Source organism: Vulpes lagopus, chromosome 19, assembly GCF_018345385.1.
Source record: "Vulpes lagopus strain Blue_001 chromosome 19, ASM1834538v1, whole genome shotgun sequence".
Taxonomy (NCBI): Eukaryota; Metazoa; Chordata; class Mammalia; order Carnivora; family Canidae; genus Vulpes; species Vulpes lagopus.
The window spans coordinates 33,324,894-33,345,037 of record NC_054842.1 but is presented as its reverse complement, the minus strand read 5'-3'; the positions used below and the strand labels follow the sequence as shown (position 1 = coordinate 33,345,037).

Here is a 20,144-nt window from a genome sequence, read left to right as displayed (position 1 = left end):
AGTCCATTCACAACTCCTTTTCAGGAGTAGCCTGTGTCTAAAGACTAGTCTGCTAAAGACCTGGATCCCTTGCCCCAACATAGGACATCCCTGAAGTGCCATCCTAGTTCACAGCTTCATTAACAACTTCCAGTGGGATCATCTGAGGCCTTTGTTATGATTGCATCTCAGCCTAACTTGTTCTTCCTCTGTTCCTTCCTTTATCTGCTAGTGATAGTCCTGAGTGCCCCAGGTAAATTTACAGGAGACCAGGCTCTCAAGAGTTTGAGTGCTGGGGAACATGATTTGCAAAACTGATGAACTTTAAAATTTCTTTTGATTTATAGCAGATTTGCTAAACTTAAAAGGATTAGCATCTGCCCATTTTTCATGTTTCTGAGAAATACCCAGGTTGAAAGATAGAATCATGTAATAATATGATAAAAAGAAATTTAATTTTATAGTGCCAAACATAAAAAAGTTCATCATTAGGATATACTTTTGGATAGAACAAAAAGAGGAATGAATACCTTCTTTCATGTTGAACAATCTTGGCATTTAATTAGCTTCCTTCTCTCTATCCCCCACCCCATCATTCATTGTTAATTTCTGCTGTCTTGTTTTTATTGCCTTTTGTAAATTAAAAGTTGACCCCCCCATTCAAGGTCAGATTTTGTTTTCATTGTTTTTTTTTTTTTCTTGAGACTATTTAAAATATGGCCACATTTTTTTTTTTCTTTTTTGGGTCATGTTGTAGAGAATGGAAACCTATAAAGTATATTTGAAACAAATATGGTTAGACTGAGTCTTTATACAGAAATCTTGCCCTCATAGTTCAGGATAGTTGTGCCTCGCAGAATCCAAGACTGCATTCCTAAACAAAATATTTGATTTTCTGTCTGCAACATTTGAGAGTGGCTTTCCAAGATGAAGTGTGTCACCTGTCATCATTCAGTCAAACGTTTTGTCATTGCTATAAGTTACCATCCTGTCACGGATCCAAGAGCTTTAGAGCAATGTGATTTGGCTGGCAACAGAATTCTTACTACTTTTAATAAAGCTTCCCTCCCCCTCTTTGTCAATATTTCTTTCTGTATATATGACTGTAGACATACTTAAGGTGGTCAGTGAAGTTATCTGGGCCATTTGGAAAGGAATAGCTGATGAAAAGTACATTACCATATTCAAAAGTGATTGCTTGAGGAAAGGGCTTTATTTACGGTTAGTAACATAAGTGAACCTAGAAAACTTGTTACTTAAGAACTCTGCTTTTGGGATCCCTGGGTGGCGCAGCGGTTTGGCGCCTGCCTTTGGCCCAGGGCGCGATCCTGGAGACCCGGGATCGAATCCCACGTCGGGCTCCCGGTGCATGGAGCCTGCTTCTCCCTCTGCCTGTGTCTCTGCCTCTCTCTATCTCTCTGTGACTATCATAAATAAATAAAAATTAAAAAAAAAAAAAAGAACTCTGCTTTTTTGGAGTATTTTAAGATAACCAGTTTCTTTACTTTAGTAATGATTTTTAGAAATCATCATGGAATATAATTCCATTTTAGCAAGTTAAAGTGTTGCCATTTATTCTTATCCTCCCTTTGCCTTAGAACTTCAGTAATGAATTTCTGATAGCTTTTTATTTTCTAATTAGTTTTGATATGGATCTATTTGTTGGGAAGCAAATTTAGTTTGTTGTGGAAACATATTTAATGAATTAGCATATAAGAATGTGTCTTTTATGATATCTGCTTTGTTTTGTGTTGCTGGCATTATCAGCAAAAGGAGAAAACTGCTTCCTGTCTTTTGTAGGATACCACATACTTCACATCTGATGGATTCTGAGAGATTATTATAAAGGTTGATGTTTCGCCCTCTTTCTAGGTATTTTTCCATATATCTGTGTATGTATTATAACTAAGTCTGGTAAAATTTGTGTCTCCTTGTGGATCCTTGAGTGTTTAATAAGAATGCTTCTTGGAGAAACAGCATGATGGTTTTAATCATTAACCATGGCCTACCTGTGTGCATTTTTTACTTTCTGTTAGTGGTATTTTGGGATGTTGTTCATGCGAGTCTTGGCTGATTTTTCCTGATCCTCGTCATCTCAGATATAAGTAAGATTTATGTAAGGTTACTTGCATTATTTGAGGTTATTGATTAGTCCTTGTTGCTATAATATTAGCATTTCCAGGAGTGGGAATTCTAGAGAAGGGATGGTGATAGATACAGAATATTTGGTTCTGATAAATGCTCCTTTTGTGCATATGCCATTTTTCTTAGAATTATAAGATCCATTTTTGTCAAATTCCAAAATTAAGCCATTGAGATAGTTTAATTTCTTAAATCATTTTGCATTTTTAAAGTTGCTTTCATTTTACTGAAATTACTTTCATTGGGATCATTTTTTTCCATATAAACTCTAAAATGATTAATGATTCTTCCGTTCCTTTGTTGTTGTTCATGTCTAATTTGTTACTTTTTAACCTCTTGGAGATTTGGCATTGTAGGGGATCCCTGGGTGGCACAGCGGTTTAGTGCCTCCCTTTGGCCCAGGGCGCGATCCTGGAGACCCGGGATCGAATCCCACGTCGGGCTCCCAGTGCATGGAGCCTGCTTCTCCCTCTGCCTGTGTCTTTGCCTCTCTCTCTCTCTCTCTCTCTCTCTCTCTCTCTGTGTGACTATCATAATTAAAAGAAAAAAAAAAGAAAAAAAAAAGATTTGGCCTTGTAGGTTTTACTTTATGATCATTATTAGTGCCAGTTCCAGTGTTCACAGGATCATTTTTTGGTCATTAACAAATTTTGCTAAACATTTGAGTCATTATCAGTTTTACTTGTGTCCCCTCTCTCTGCTCTCAACACTTAATTTCCCCCCAGTAATCTGGTGAAAATATTAGTAGAGTGAAATGCTGTCTCAGTTAAAAGGGAGAAGCAAAAAGATCTTGCTTCAGGCATTAGTAAGTCCTAATTTACTATCTCAATATAAAATTTATAGTATGGCCACTTTTACTAATGGTATTTTGAAGTGAATGAATTGCCAGTTGCTTTTTAAAAAATTGGGATCAGTTATGTATTTTAGAGTTTGCTAAGAGAGTAATGATATTCTTGTTTGCTTTTATGCTAGGGAGAAGTGCGTTTTCCTTGGAGAAGGAGTAAGCTGAGTTGAGACCTAGTTAGTTTGCTTATTTATTTTGGTGCTGTGGGTCTTTCTCAGATTTATTAGGCCGCTCTGTAAATCTTGATGCAGTCCGTGATTCTTAACAGTGGTCGGATAAAATGCGTGGCAGCTAATCCAAGTGCTAGCTTTGGTATGCTAATACTGTAATGATTTGAGAGATCATAAGTCTGCTTACTAATGGGGAAGTTTTATGGCTTAAGAGCATTTTTATATTCAGAGAAGTATAATTTATAAAATGTGTTCTTGATAGCCAAATTAAAGTCCTTTTCTAATGCTTTAAAAGTTAAAACTAGATATGGTTTAAAAATTATTTAAATTGTTGGTTTAGATGTGATAATGGAATTGTGGGTTACAGGAGAAAATGTACTTTGTAATGATACATACTGATGTGTATATATATATATATATATATAGAGAGAGAGAGAGGTGAATTAATGATATCTGGGTCTTGTTTGAAATACTTAATAAGAGGTAGATGAAGCAAATATACCATAATCTTGATAATTATTGAATCTGGGTGATATATATGGAAGGTAATTAAACTTTTCTGATTTTGTCTGTTTGAAAATTTTATTTTTTATTTGGATTCAATTAGCCAACATGTAGTACATCCCTAGTTGAAGAAATTTTATTATAATAAAAAGTTTTGGGCAGCCCGGGTGGCTCAGCGGTTTAGTGCCGCCTTCAGCCCAGGGCCTGATCCTGGAGAGACCCGGGATTGAGTCCCACGGCAGGCTCCCTGCATGGAGCCTGCTTCTCCCTCTGCCTGTGTCTCTGCCTCTCTCTCTCATTAATGATACATAAAATCTTAAAAAAAAAAAAAAGCTTCACCAATTTAATATTAAAAAATCTGATATTATCTTAGTTAATTAATTATCAGCAGTTATGTATTCCCAGAGTTGTCATTGTGGTAATCTAAAACTAAGGCTTAGTCTCAGATTATAATTGGCTGATTAGGGATGGAAAAAGTTAATAAGAGGGAGAATAGACAAGAAGTTAGTAACTTTTTTAGGTGAGGAGTAAGAATGAATAGTCTTTAGTCTTTTTGGATCAGTATAACATCAATTAATATTGTTTAAGGCGCATAGTATTAAATTCATTTAGTTACAAGACGACTTGTATGGGAAGTAATTTTGTAATTCCTGTGATGCATTGCAGGTTAAGGATTCAAGGCAATGCAGCGAGAAAGTTTTTTTTATTACAAACTACATTTTTATTTTTATTTTTTAATATTAATATTTTTAATATTTTATTTATTTATTAGTGAGCACAGAGGGAGAGGAAGAAGCAAATTCTCCGCTGAACAGAGAGAGCCTCACATGGGGCTCCATCTCAGGACGCTGACATCATTGCCTGAACGGAAGGCAGATGCTCAACTGACTGAGCCACCCAGGCGCCCCTCAAACTATATATTTTTAAAGTCGAGATATGTGGGGTTTTGTGGTTTGTTTTTTTTTTTTTTTTTTTTTTGAGAGAAAAAGAGTACACGTGTGTCCGAGGTGGGGGATGACAGAGGGAGAGAAGGAGAATCCCAAGTAGGTTCCATGCCTAGTGTGGAACCCTTTGGCAGGCTTGATCCCACAACCTTTGAGGCATGACCCCCACAGAAATCAAGAGCCGTTCGCCCAACCGACTCAGCCACCCAGGTGCCCCAAGATGTGTGGGATTTTTTTTTGAACAATTTTATTTTTTGTACTTGAATGTGAAACTGTATGGAATATGATCTAAGGTAAAATTTATACTTCTGCCCAGTTTTTTTTTTTTTTTAAAGATTTTATTTATTTATTCATGATAGTCACACAGAGAGAGACAGAAAGGCAGAGACACAGGCAGAGGGAGAAGCAGGCTCCATGCAGGGAGCCCGATGTGGGATTCGATCCTGGGTCTCCAGGATCGCGCCCCGGGCCAAAGGCAGGCGCCAAACCGCTGCGCCACCCAGGGATCCCCTTCTGCCCAGTTTTTATGGAAGTTTGCCAATGAGTAACACATTTCCCCTTAACTCACATTGCCCATCCATTTTATTTTCTAGGATAAGGTGTATTTTTATAATTCTAAAAATGTTATGTGACATTTCTTAATTTTGCAGGGAGGAGTTTCCTTAGGGACATAGACACATGGCTGACCCTTAACTAGCTCTAAGAAAGTTTTTACTTTGTTCTTCCTGTCACTGGAGTTGCCTTTGCTGTGAAGTGTAAAGAGAATGCTCTGGGAAACCTTTGAGGGTTCAGATGGTTAGCTGAGTGCATAAAACAAGTTTGCCTATAGGCATCTCTGATGTAGGTTAAAGTTTCAAATGTTTGTGTTGGGGAATGGTTGGGGCAGTCCCAATAGGTAGATGAGGCCAGGTGACGGAAATTCTTAAGAACTTAATAGTTGCAGAATCATGAATCAATAAGTGAGAGTTTTCATGTGTTTTCTAGTCTCTTTTCAGTTCTCAGTGTTAGGCATACTCTCCTAAAACCTCATAGAGGAATACAAAGATGTGTAAATTCTTTAAGTTGCTCAGTATATTTCAGGGGAAGTTTTGGTTGAAGTGACTGGTGAAAAAAGGTCAGTGACAGAATGAAGACAGTCCTTATCACTTAGATTATACAATTTGCAAATAATTAGGGATTATAAAATGATGACATTTAAATTACATTGTTTGTTTTATTAGCTCCATTATCCCTGTAAAGAGAAACTTTGCATCTGTGATTGGGTTACTTGGTGTATAGTTCAGATATAGTTAAATCAAAATAAACACTTGATGCTTGCTCTTTATTTTCCACTTTTCAAACTAATCCGCTGATTCACTGGTATCCTGAAATGGATTTTCCTCCCTCCCTCCCTTCCTTCCTTTTTTCTTTTTCCTTCCCTCCCTTACATCATCCGTCGGTTTGAACTTTTCAGATATACTTCATTCCATTGCACTTATTTATACATGCTCAGATTTTCTCATGTTTTTTGAGCAGGGGCCTCTTTAGGTTTGCTACTGAGTTCCCTTAACACAGTCCTGATCTTTGGTTATTTCCTTGCTTTCCGGTATAACAAGGTAACCAAAACTCATCTTGCCTAATTTATGTCACAGATCTGGAATCAGTTATTTGAGATTCTTTGAACAGGAAATCGTTTTTTCAGTACCATTATTTGAGTTCATTGCTACTGGGTTTATTTAGTCCCTTGCTTCCAGGCTTTTTCAGTGTGTCGTGCTAGGAAATATGTATATTTAACATGAAAACATGAATTCATCCTGATAAATCCAATTGAAATTCAAGACTACAGGATTTTTTGCTTAACTTTCTCTTAGAACTTCTTTGTTCCTACTTAAAACACACACACACACACACACACACACACACACACCAGATTCTCAAGAACATCTATCCCACAATAGACATCAACACTTTCATAGTAACTGTCCACACTACCAATGTGATTACTGAAAAACAAAACAAGGGTGCTAGCATTAGTCAATTTTCTATGTTATAAAGTAAGTTTCTGAATTGTGTATACTTGATACACAATTAAAGTTACTTGCTTTTTATTTTTGGGGGCTTCCTTTAAAATTTGTTATATAATTATGTAAAGTATTTACATGGTTTGAAAGTTAAAAGCTAAAAACAAGTTAAACCCAGAATAGTCTTTTCCCTTTTCACTTTGTTCAGTCTCTCCTTTTCAGTAAGGTATTTTTTTTAACCTTACACTTTATTCTTTTAAGTGCATACATACGTATCTCTGTACATATTCATGTCCCCTACATCCTGCCTTAAATAAAGTCAAGGTACTCAGAATTCCTATATTAGGTAGAAGGTTAGATTTCATAATTACTGGTGTTTTGTCTTTTTTTGTTTTTTTTCAGTTAAGATTTTAGAGTTGTGCAACCGTCACTATGATAAGATACTAGAACATTTTCATCACTGGTAAAATTTCCATTGTGTCCACTTACAGTTAGTCCCTGCTCCTGGTCCCAGCCGTAGGCAACCACTAGTTCTGTTTTTCTGTATTTCTAGACATTTTATATAAATGAAATAATCCAATAATGTCCTCTCTTGCATCTGGCTTCTTTCACTTAGCATGTTTTTGAAGTTAATTATATTGTAGCATGTACCAATAGTTCTTTTAATTGCCAAACAGTATTCCATTGTATGAATATACTACATTTTGTTTATCTTCTTACCAGTTGGACATTTGGATTGTTTCCAGTTTTCGTCTATTGTGAATAATGCAGCTATGCATATTTCACATTCATATGGACATATATTTTCATTTCTTTTTGAGGAGGTTACTAAGAGCAAAATTGCTGGTTTGTATGGTAAATGTATGTTTAACTTTTTAAGAAACTACCAAACTGTTTTCCAACGTTATTACGCTTTTTATATTCTCACCAGTAACACAGAAGGGTTCCAGTTTCTCCACATCTTTCCCAACTGTTGGTATACTGTCATTTTGAATTTATCCATTCTAATAGGTGTGGAGCAGTGGTAAGGTTTTATTTTTCTTCTGATATTGAGCATATTTTCATTTGCATATTAGACATTGATTTTTTTTTTTTTGGTGAAATCTTTATTCAAATCTTTTGCCCACTTTTAAAATTGTCTTTATTGATCTGTAGGAAATGTTTTTAGTATGTCATGTTATAAGCCCTTTATCAGATAAATGATTTACAAATTTTTTTCTCAGTCTGTGGATTATCTTTTCATTTTAATGATGTTTTATGATGAAGCACGCATTTTTAATTTTGTGAAATCCATTTTACAACTTTTTTCCTTTCACAGATTGTGCATTGATGTCACATCTAAACTTTGCCCAACCCAAAGTCATGGTTTTCTTCTGTGTTTTTCTTTTAGAGTTTAGGTCTTATATTTGGGTGTCTGTGATCCATTTTGAGTTAATATTTGTGCATGTTGTGAGGTAAGGATCTAATAGTAGTAGGTTTTTGTTTTTTTTTTTTTTTTTTGCATTTGGATATCAAATTGTCCCACATGATGTGCGGAAAATACTCTTCCTATTGAATTATCTGGGCACTCTTGTCACACTAATCAGCTGAACATAAATGTGAGAATTTCTTTATGGACCTCTGTTCTGTTCCACTGATTTATATGCTTATCCTTTTGCCATTACCACATTGCTTTGAGTACTATAGCTTTAAAAATGATTTTGAAATTTGACAGTGTAAGGCCCTCCAACTTTGCTTTTAAAAAACTGTGCTGGCTATACTAGGTCCTCTGATTCCATAAGAATTTTAGAATCAATCTATCAGTTTCTTTAAAAAGCCACCTGGGACTCTCATAAGGATTACATTGAATTTATAGATGAGCTTGGGGTAAAGTGTCATCTTGTTTGTGGCCTTTCTGTTTAATCTGGGTTTAGGCAACCTTAGCCTAGTAAGAACTGAGCTATTGCCTTCTCCAGTTGGCTAGCCTCTGAGAGGTCACCTTCAACGATCATGTTTCTGGGGCTCTGTATCATCCTCTGCACTAAATGGAGTGAGTTCCCTTCCATCACAGCAGCCTCTGGTCCTCACAGGGTAACACTGATGGTGCTGGGTGGTAGGGGAGAACTGGGCAGCCCCAAACTAGAACAACATAGATTCTCACCATCTTTACCTGAAATTGAGCAGTTTTTCAAACATAAATGCTTCTCAAATGTTTTTATATGAAACATTGTGAAATGACTCGTTTTGTCAAAGATTTTCAGGTTTATAGTTGCTTTTAAGGGAGGGTTTGCTGATTTCACTTGGCTGTAGCGTTAAGTATCTTCTTTCCCATGCCTGAGTCTTAATTACATAATTTTGTATGAGAAACAGGTGCTACTTTGAGTTTATTACTATTTGTCCTGAATTGGGAACCAAGAATAGTTGCTTCTTTGTGGAGGAGGTTGGGAATAGAGACTGGATCTGGTTGCTTTCTCAATTTCCTGGTACATAATCTACACAAGTCATTTATAATTTGGGAGACCACTTTCACTTTTACATGATATTGCTGTACTTAGGATACTTGGGGTTTATGACTGGGGTCATTGTATATTTTGGCAGAAGAATTTAAGTCTGGTAGTATGCCCTTTTTTTTTCCTTTTGTGTGTTTAAATATTCTTTTTGTCATTGCATTGATTTTCTGTAGGAGAATTTGAGTTTAATGTATTACTCCCCCTTTTTCTTTTGATAAATGAATATAGCTCTTTTTTAAATCATAATTACATTTCAGTCTTCTTAGTATTACGATAAGTGTGTATCTAATAAAATGGTTTGGAATTATACTTTTTTTGGTGAAGATGCCTTTGTACTGATTAATATCCTTAAACTATGTTTAAGGAGAGTAGGGACTAAGTGTCTCTTGCTCATATCTTTTTTTCCAGTGTTTAATAAAAAACAGTATGATTTTCTCAGGACAATATATAGCATTACTGTGCTGTGTTAGGTTGAGTTTCCAAGGGTTTTAAGCCGAGTTTGTGCTTTTGGTGACTGATCTTCAACTCTTTATAGCCTTTGGAGAAGAGGATAAGAAAGTGGACCAGAACGTACTGTTTGGGAGAGAAACACAGAATCAAGGAAGATTCTGGTTTGAGATAAAAGAATGGGGAATATGGCATGGAAGTGAAGTGCACTATTGAGTATTTTTCCATTTCCTGTAAGATATGTTTTTTGTTATCTGGTCTGGTGAGTTTAACCCATCTCAATTTTACACAGATTACTTAAAATCTCATCTTAACTTCAGTATATGAAATCATAAATTTATTTTACTAAAATCTTTGCTTTCCTCCTTTTTTCCTCTTAGGACATTTGCTACAAGATCCTATTGCACCCACCAACTCCACCTGCCAACATTATGTCTGCAAACCTTGTAAAGGCAAGAAAATGATGATGAAACCTTCATGTAGCTGGTGCAAAGACTATGAGCAATTTGAGGAAAACAAGCAGTTAAGCATCCTAGTGAACTGCTACAAAAAACTATGCGAATATATAACACAGACTACATTGGCACGGGATATAATAGAAGCAGTCGACTGTTCTTCTGATATTTTGGCTTTGCTTAATGATGGATCATTGTTTTGTGAGGAGACAGAAAAACCCTCAGATTCATCCTTTACTTTGTGTTTAACACATTCCCCTTTACCTTCAACCTCAGAACCCACAGCTGATCCTCAAGCTAGTTTATCTCCAATATCTGAAAGCACCCTCAGCATTGCTATTGGCAGTTCTGTTATCAATGGTTTGCCTACTTACAATGGGCTCTCAATAGATAGATTTGGTATAAATATTCCTTCACCAGAACATTCAAACACAATTGATGTATGTAACACTGTTGACATAAAAACTGAGGATCTGTCTGATAGCTTGCCACCTGTCTGTGACACAGTAGCCACTGACTTATGCTCCACAGGCATTGATATCTGCAGTTTCAGTGAAGATATAAAACCTGGTGACTCTCTCTTACTGAGTGTTGAGGAAGTGCTCCGCAGCTTAGAAACCGTTTCAAATACAGAGGTTTGCTGCCCTAATTTGCAACCTAACTTGGAAGCCACTGTATCCAATGGACCTTTTTTGCAGCTTTCTTCCCAGTCTCTTAGCCATAATGTGTTTATGTCCACCAGTCCTGCACTTCATGGGTTATCATGTACAGCAGCAACTCCGAAAGTAGCAAAATTGAATAGAAAACGATCCAGATCAGAAAGTGACAGTGAGAAAGTTCAGCCACTTCCAATTTCTACCATTATCCGAGGCCCAACGTTGGGGGCATCTGCCCCTGTGACGGTGAAACGGGAGAGCAAAATTTCTCTTCAACCTATTGCAACTGTTCCCAATGGAGGCACAACACCCAAAATCAGCAAAACTGTACTTTTATCTACTAAAAGCATGAAAAAGAGTCATGAACACGGATCCAAGAAATCTCACTCAAAAACCAAGCCAGGTATTCTTAAAAAAGACAAAACAGTAAAGGAAAAGATTCCTAGTCACCATTTTATGCCAGGAAGTCCTACCAAGACTGTGTATAAAAAACCCCAGGAAAAGAAAGGGTGTAAATGTGGGCGTGCTACTCAAAATCCAAGTGTTCTTACATGCCGCGGCCAACGCTGCCCTTGCTACTCTAACCGCAAAGCCTGCTTAGATTGTATATGTCGTGGCTGCCAAAACTCCTATATGGCCAATGGGGAGAAGAAGCTGGAGGCATTTGCTGTGCCAGAAAAGGCCTTGGAGCAGACCAGGCTCACTTTGGGCATTAACGTGACTAGCATTGCTGTGCGCAATGCTAGTACCAGCACCAGTGTAATTAATGTCACAGGGTCCCCAGTTACAACGTTTTTAGCTGCCAGTACACACGATGATAAAAGTTTGGATGAAGCTATAGACATGAGATTCGACTGTTAAATCAGTGGGTCTTTAAACCTACCTCTGGTAGGGAAATAGCTACAGTTTTACGGCAGCTATGGTTTTGTTGGTTTAACTTGCCGGAGCTCCTGCATATAGATCACTTGTATCAAGTGTTTTCATTGCTAAGTTATATGTGTTAGTGTCGGGGAAATAGTTTGCAGATAATGGAGGAGTAACCCTACAACTATATGTCCTTAGTTCTTACAGAACCTCATAGTTTGAGAACAAATGCTGATGCAACTGATTTATACAAAATGAACTTTGGCAAGGAAAATAACATTAACCTCATTGTTTATGGTCATGCTTTGTGCATAATCAAAGTTTATGATTAAATGTAAGGAAGTGGTATCTAGTCAGTCCATAAAGATTGTGCTAATTTTTTGTGAAAAAGTAGCCGTTAGTTCAGGAGACTCAGTGCTGCCTTCAGATGCCATTGATGCTTCTCCTGTTGAAAAGCTGATGTGTCCAGCTCAACCTTTGTGCTGACATAATACCATTTCTGATCATGAAAATTGGCTACTGGTGTATGTAGCAGTTCTTAAATCAGCAGTATTATGATGAAAGAAAATTTGCCCCTCATTAGAATGTTGAAATCTGTATTTTAAAAAGTGAACAAACTGAAATTCTGTCAAGACTGCAGATATTTAGCTTTTTATGCTATAAAACTCTTCTGACTTTGAGTAATAACTTTTATAGTTATGTCTGACTCATTTCTAGGGAAAAGAATTTGAAGTCCTTCACTTTTAGCAATGTTCTAATTAATAAATGAAGTGGAGAAGAGCAGTCTTATTCTGAAGGTAATTGAATTTAGACTGTAGGATGTGACAGAATTTTAAAAAAAATTATAAAAATTTTTATTTAGAAATTGGGATTTATTTAAAATAATTTTGAAATAATGCCCCCAAACCTCTCCAGATTTATGCATTATATTTATTGCTATTGGCCACTTCTTTGATTTTTTTTTTTTTTGTTTCCTCTAATAGTTTCACAGACTTTATTTTTGAATATGCTCCTTTTCTCTTTTTTGGGGTGCTATTCTTTATGAAGGCTTCTTTATAGAGGCCAAATAAAAATGCGTTTTTATGAAGCCTGTGCATTTAGGTAGATTTGAAGCTAGGAGGATTTTCTTTAGAATGCTCTTTTGCATGTAAAGCACAAACTGTTTCAGTTTAAATGCATGTCTTCCCTTTAATTTTTATGGGGAAGACAAGTGAGTCACAAACATTCTGTTGAAGGGAAATCTAGTCAGTTGCTTGAAAGAGCACAGCCCAAATACAACAAGGACTGACTAGGTTGTAAAGAAATGACCTTATGATTTAAAAGAAGAATTGCTGCTTTGACAGTGCTTATTTAAAAATACTGCTGGAAAATTTCCAATTTCTACTACGTTCACCGTCTCTCATGAGATCTGACATGTGTTGAAGTTATGTTTTGATTTGGCACACAGCATGTTCAATGATGGTTACTCACCTAGTACAAGACACGGAGAAGAAACCTTGGACACAGAGCAGATGACACCTCCTTCTGTTTTGTAGTGTATCCTGGTGTCATTTTCTGTGAATGTGGTCAGGTAGAATTGTTTCTGTTGTTGTTGGGCGCCTTTTTTTTTTTTTTTTTTTTTTTTTTTTGTCTCTTGGTGGGGTGGGGGTGGGCTAAAGCCATAGGAAGAAAAATGTGATGTATGTGTCCAGTATGTACTATTTTGTTTTTGTTTTGCAAGAAGAGTTGAACTATTTTTGATAACAAGAGTAAATGGTGGAAAATGCTTCTTAGTTGTCTTGTCTTTATTTGCTTTCCAAGATTTGGAATTTTATTTAATTCCTCTAAGTGTTAGCAGTGTCTTATGAAACATGTATTTGCCTAAAGTTTGTAACAGTTTTGTGTTGAACCCAGATGCCCTGCTATATATAAACTTGTAAAATCTGTTCTTTATTCACTAATGATCACTGCAAAAATGACTAGAAATGAGACTGTACACATGGATGATTAGGATATATTTTGCAAATCTCCCAAATTTTCCTAATATTATGATCTTAAAATTCAGAGTACTTTATTGCTTCCCAAGTTTGATAATTTTAGTTTTGTGTTTTTTTGATGCATGGGAGCTTGGCAATATAGACAAAGCGGAAATCGTTAGTATGTGAGGGCCTTGATTGTTATGTAATATTGCCAATGATGAATTCAGGTTGTTTTTAGCACAAGTTTCTCTTTTTTATGCTGGTATTCTCACTGCCACATTTTTGGAAACCTGTATTACACCTTAAATCTATCAATAAATGTTAGTTTTCTAATTCTATGTTGTAGAATACTGAGGAGTCTGGGATAGTATGCTCTGAATGGCCTATATTATATACATTTGGGGGAGAATAACTCTAGTGCCTTGAGTTTTGCATTGTTTTTCTTTATACCATGAGTTACTTAGGAATGCTGACCAATGGCTGATTAGGGATGAGGGAGAAATTATTACTGTAGTAACTGGATTTACTTTATCAGGGTTTGAAACCATCAAAACAATAACAGCTTTTAATATGATATATCTTCAGTTGTTCTTTGAATCTTTGTTAACATACACAAATGATATAAGTGTTAGAACTGGCAATTTATCTTTTTGGTTAGATTCATTAAGTCTGCATTTCTGTGCAGAACTATAATGTGGTTCTGGGATAAAGAATTCGTTTTATTTTACTGTGTTCTTAGTATTCTTGAAACAACTCTGTGGTGACCTTGCTGAAGAAAAGCAGTTTTACAACAGATTAAAAACAAAATTTCTTTTCCCATAAGTTACAAATATGAAATGCTTTAGAAAATACTGAGTTCAAAGTAGTGTCAGAATCTAATACTTGGAATGATATATTAATTTTTCTCCTTTTCTAAAAAATTGAGTTTTAGATACCCAAATAATAATCAGTTACACATTCTTTTAAAAGAATACATTATATCCAAGGCTAAAAAGTATACGAGGCTCAAGTCCCTTTTGATCCCTCTGATTCCCAATTTATAGTCCTCTTCCTTATTCTCCCCAAAGGAAATCACTTCTCAGTTATGAGGTGGTATTATCTTCCTTTATAATTTGCCCCGGAGTTCAAAGAGTTACTCTTTGAAACTCAAGTTTGTTTACAGTGTTACTCTTTCAACTCTTTCAAACATAAAAATGAAGTGCAAGTGTGAATAAAACCAAAAGTGTGTAGTAGATTATCTTAGTGAACATGGTTCATATTTGACAACTTGTCTCTTTATTTAGTTTTGCAAAAAGGGAAAAACAAAAACAGGTTAAATCATGCAGGTTTCTCCACCCAAACACACTTCTGTAACATTTCCAAAAATTGAGCAAATGACTTACCTTATTTGATTAATCTAGAATTTTATATAAACACTTTGAATTGTACACAATGACATAGATAAGATGCAGAGAAAATACACAGAATTTCATTAGTTTGATTACCTGGGCAATTAATGTTATGTTATGCTGTGAAACTCATTTTTCATTCAGCATTAAGACCATGATAACCCTCAATTTAATTTTTATCAAAGAGCCTGGGTTATTGTAAAAACTTGGAATTTCCAATTGGGCAGTAGTGATTTTATTCAGTGAGATCTTTACCAGAAAGTCAAATATACACTGTTCTAGTTTCTCAATTCACATTTCTTGCATTCAATTCTTAAGAAAGGATTACAGTGAAACACTTATGTCTGAAAATATGATACTCTGGGTAACCTAAATTAAAATAGCTTTATCTTAAATGGAATGATACTGGTAAGTGTTACTTTTTATAATTATGGACATTTGAAACCAAATACAGACCAAAGTAAAAGCAAGAGGATTTCAGTAAGGAGACACAGGTAAAAAGATTAAAAGCCAAATAGTATTAAAAATCAAATGTGTATTAGAAATTTGAATTTTTATATTTTGCTGATGAGTCTTAGTTTAGATCATTATGGATAATAAAACCTTTAAGCCATACCTGGCTTCTAAGAAAGGTATGTTAAATATTTTATCTGAAATTTTAAAAAAAGTAATTGGTTTCTCTCCCTGGTAAAGGGTGGATAGAATAGATGGTAAATTTTGTGTATCACAAATACTTGTAATCCTAATTTACTAGTGTGTTTAGATTATTACATGTAGTGTTTCCTAAAAATTTAGTCATTTTTTAAGCTTTTAATTCTTTGTGAACTATTAGATAACAAATTTTAATATTTATCACTTTTCTGTAACCATTAAAAGATTAGTTCTGATCATGAAAGGTGAAATAACAGGCAATGGAGAATACTGACAAGAAGAACTACTGTTATTGTACCAGTTGATGGTACCTTTCCTAAATTGCCCTTATCTCTGTTTTTGCCTATCATAGTCCAAGGTTTGATTCTTTTTTTGACTTTGACATCAGGAGGAACCAAAGCAGGGTGGCAAGGGCAGCAATTCTGACATTCAAGACTAGTGGTTAAAGCAAAAAACCCAGAGGAAAAGGTGATGACTTTGACAGAGATGGATGTTAAAAGTTTCTTGGGGGTTTCTTTTGCTTACACTATTAGAAGTGTCCATCTTTTTTCATAGTTTATTTTCAGTTTTATCTTTAAGGATATTGCAGGATTTGGGTGCACTGTGACTCGCTGAAAAAATGTAGAATTCTGTAATGAACACACTATAGTGTGTACAGATGAAATAGGTTTCCTTTATGAGTGGTATCACTGCTTTCTTCCATTCTTTTGATAAATATTGAGGTGATGGAATATTTAAATAGTAGTTCCTTTTCAACATGAAGGGATAATGTTTACATTTGAGGCTCTTACTGTTGGCTTAATCTAATATTCAGTGATGAATACATCTATTCGAATATCACTAAGTCTTCAAGTAGGCCTTCTGATGGGAAGTATAGATGGGGCGTCAACTAATTTGGAGTTAATGAGTCATTCAGTAATTCTCCACAGATTGTTAGAGAAGTTAAAAGGAAATTTTTTTTTCAAGTATGAGTCAAATTCTGTACTTAGAAGTTTTTCATTATATTTTATATAAGATCCACAGTCAAGATGGGGGGAGATTATTCAGAGCTTGCCAAGATTGGAAGGCCCAGTGGTTACAACACCTGAGGATGTAAAGTGACTAGCAGTTTGGCAGGTCATTGTGAAATTACATTAAACCAAGTAAGTTCAAGATCTTTGAACTCCAGTACACATATTAAAAAGTCTCTGAGATGTTTTGGCAGTGCTTTTATTACCAAGTCACTTCTGGAGGCCCTTAACTGCTTTTTTAAGTTCCAGAATTTTTTTGACTCAAGTTTTCTGCAAGTGAAAGTTTCTTCTGGGTTCCATAGGAGCCCTGAGGGGCCTCAGGGATATTGGGCAACAGAGTCAACTCCTCTGCAGAGAACTGTGCTTGGCACTGTCCCCAAGAGATCCTTGGTACATTCAGGGGTGAAGAGTGCTGATTCACAGACTTTGGAAGGTGATGTATATCATTGTATTTGGAGGAAAAGCTCTGTAGTAGGAGGTTTGAGGCAAATTGGAGGAGTCTCCCAAATTATGTGTATCCAGACCTATTGCTTAAAAATGTTTTTAAAGTTCCTCGTGCAGATACACACTTGCAGAAATCAAAGCCTTTAAAAAGCAGTATGCAAACGAGCATCTCCACAAGAAAAAGACATTTAAAATACGTATCTCTCTTTCACGTAGACATTGGCAGCTACTCTTCATCCACTGATTGAAGCTTTCCACATTTCTCTGAAAGGCTTGAGGTTACTGTTTTACTTTTATTGCTTTTGTTTCCAATTTCAGAGGGAGAGGCAGGTTCCTCTGTTTCATAATCTTCAAAGGAGCTGAAAGAACAAACAAGTGAGTTACTGATTTTTTAAAAAATTTCAATGTTTGGGTAGGAATCAATATGGCAAACTAGGGCCTGAAGACCACCAGCTTGCAAAAGTAGCCTCAGTTGTTAAATGTCAGCTGTAAACAACTAAGCCATCCTGGAGGAGAAAGTGCTTCCACCTAGAACAGCAAACATTCTCCCTGTTGTTTAAAGCCCAGGTTCATGTGCTGTATCCAGCTTTCCTAGGAGTGCTGGTGGGAATGAAAGCATTACAGGTTAGGCTATAGTGGGGAGGGTGTGCGGTCCATAAAGTACAAGCTTTATATGAATGCCTTCCATGCAGTGGGGAGCCTTCTCACCTCGCAAGTTGCTTTATAGCTTCTCTGGTTCCCAAGAAGTACATTTTGATGTGCAAGTATATACACAGAGCAGATTAAAGCCCATTCATGGATCTCCTATTCCTTACCGAACTTCCCAGCATAGTCCCTTTGATTATTCCTCTTAAAAGTTATTGGTATCCCCTGAGTTCCATTACTTCCAGGCTGTCCCTGAGGGTGGCCTTAGGCAGGGATGATAAAATATTTTACCTAGTAGGAATGATGGCTGCTTGAAAAAATAAATTGATAAATATGCTGAGGCTACATCTGGACCCAGAAAAATATACATGATAATTACAAATGTCTGATAGAGATTTGGTATCACCAGCTTAATCTTTTCACCCAGTTCATTGCAAGGACTTTACACAGTATCTGTGCAGAAACTTCTGGACATATAGTCCTTTCATCAAAAAGGCCAGCTAATGAGGAAATCTATGTTGAAGCAGGTATGCCCAGTAGTAGAGGCGGTACCTATTCAACTTTTTTTTCAGAGATTTATTTAAGAGCATGAGTAAGCACTAGTGGGGGCGGGGGGCAGGGGCAGAGGGAGAGGGAGAAGCAGGCTCCCCAGGCTAAGCAGGGAGCCTGCTGTGAGGCTCCATCCCAGAACCCTGGGGTCAGGACCTGAGCCAAAGGGAGATGCTTAAAAGACTGAGCCACCCAGGTGCCCTCGCTATTCAACTTTCCAACACATTTTTGAATAGACAGACAATGTTAAAAACAAAAAACCTATCTGATGTTTGGAAAACTCACCCTTGGGTACCAACTTGTAATCCTATCAAAAATTATTTAACAACTTCATTTTGTAGAAATATCCCATTCTATACTCGTTTCTGTTCCATTCTTGCATCACCTTGAGGCCTCAATGTAACCAGCATCTGCTGGAGGAGGCATTAATGAGGGTAACTACTGTAATGGAAGTGAGGCAGGGTTGATGGTCGAGCCTCCATTTCTGGAACAAAATTCCCAAAAGTTAATTCTAGCAATGCAGTGTCAGATACTGTGACTGCTTATTTCCTGTCAAGAGTGGAAGACATTTTCTTCCTCTTGATGCTCAAACTTACTGTCTGAGCCCTCAGGGTGTTAAACATTTTAGTGCAGATCTGCAAATAAGTTAGGCCTGAACTGAGCCAAATGCTAGGAATACAATGGTGAAAAAGAACTAGTTGCTTCCTCACAGAGCTTGTAGCCTAATGGAGGCCATCTGGAATAATGGTTAAGTGTTTTATAGCTTTAGAGCATGGGCTTTAGAAAAGTCAGGTTCCAATCTCAGTTTGATCACTTAATGTGATTTTGGGCATGTTACATAACCCTTCTGCATCAGTTTCCTCAACTAATGAGTTAATAGCAGTTCCTACCCTCCAGGGTCAAGTGGACATTAAATCATAAACTCATGAAAAATGTTATTTGCTATTCTCATGATTGAGAATTGCTGGGGCCTACTAGAACAAGATGGTGACACCTAATCCTGTGTTGGAGGGGCAGAATCAGGGTCACATATTTTATGTCCATTTGTGAATGTAATTTTTACAAAGGAATTTTTCTTCCCACTGTAGTCTCATACCAGAAACGGGATTTCTAGTAATGGATTTAAATCCAGCCTAGTACACAAAAATATTCTCAAGCCCTGTGGGTCGGTTAGAGTGGAATGCCACCTGAATTTTTTTCATACTTTCAAGGCACCAAGAGCAGTACTATGCACAAAGACTTTGGAGGAATCTTCTGGATTGAGGGAGTTCATTCAGAACCTTTTATCAGTGTTTGGAGACTTCTACTCTATCTCAGTGTTTCCAAATGGGGGTGATTTGTTCCTCCTGGGGACATCTGGCAATGCCTGGATGCATATTTGTCACAACTGGGTGGGTCCTCTTGGCATCTAGTGGGTTCAGGGATGCTGCTAAATATCCTACAATGTGCTAGATGACAACTCACAACAGAATAATCCAGCTTAAAACAGTACTGTTCAGAAACCCTGCTCTACCTCTTGCTCCTTCAGTGTCAGTACATCCCAGGATTCTGGATTAAGCGCTTCTCATTTTGTATTCTCTTGGACAGTCTTTGTTAAAGCTTTATCCACCACTTGTTTACCTGTGGTTTCTAAATGTACATACCCAGCCTAAGCTTCTTGCTAACCTGGAGACTGCCATGTATCCAGTTGCCTAGTCTATGGCTTTTCCATCATGGCAATATATACAAAGTTGAACTCATCCTTCCCACACCCTTGGCTCTACCATAATCTTCCCACTTAAGCCAGAAATCCAGTAATCCCAAATTTCTCTTCCCTTCTCATTTTCCCTCCCTTCTTCAAATCCAGCCAGTCTCTTCTACCATTTACAATAATACATGGGCACATCTTGCCGCTCCCTCCCTATTGCCACTGATACAGTCCACAGCACTATATTTCATTGCTTGGATTATTGCAATAGTTTTCTAACAACTGGTCTTCCTGCCTTCACTCTTGTCACATACCCTC

General features: G+C 36.6%; 2 protein-coding genes across 9 annotated transcripts in view; one reads left to right on the top strand and one right to left on the bottom strand.

Annotated features, from left to right (window-relative positions):
- Nucleotides 1-13,790, top strand: part of MSL2 (MSL complex subunit 2) — a 35,117-nt gene extending 21,327 nt beyond the window's left edge. For 4 of the 5 annotated variants that reach the window (XM_041733968.1, XM_041733971.1, XM_041733973.1 and 1 more), the window contains one exon: nucleotides 9,900-13,790. In XM_041733968.1, coding sequence (XP_041589902.1) covers nucleotides 9,900-11,491 — 1,592 coding nt within the window. In that variant the 3' untranslated portion in view covers nucleotides 11,492-13,790. Of the gene's footprint in view, nucleotides 1-9,607; nucleotides 9,782-9,899 lie in introns of all 5 variants that reach the window. The other variant, XM_041733970.1, reaches the window with a different exon arrangement.
- Nucleotides 13,791-14,704: 914 nt separating this feature from the next.
- Nucleotides 14,705-20,144, bottom strand: part of PPP2R3A (protein phosphatase 2 regulatory subunit B''alpha) — a 213,279-nt gene continuing 207,839 nt past the window's right edge. For all 4 annotated transcript variants that reach the window (XM_041733964.1, XM_041733967.1, XM_041733965.1 and 1 more), the window contains one exon: nucleotides 14,705-17,304. In XM_041733964.1, the coding sequence (XP_041589898.1) occupies nucleotides 17,172-17,304 (133 nt within the window). In that variant the 3' untranslated portion in view covers nucleotides 14,705-17,171. The remainder of the gene's footprint in view (nucleotides 17,305-20,144) is intronic.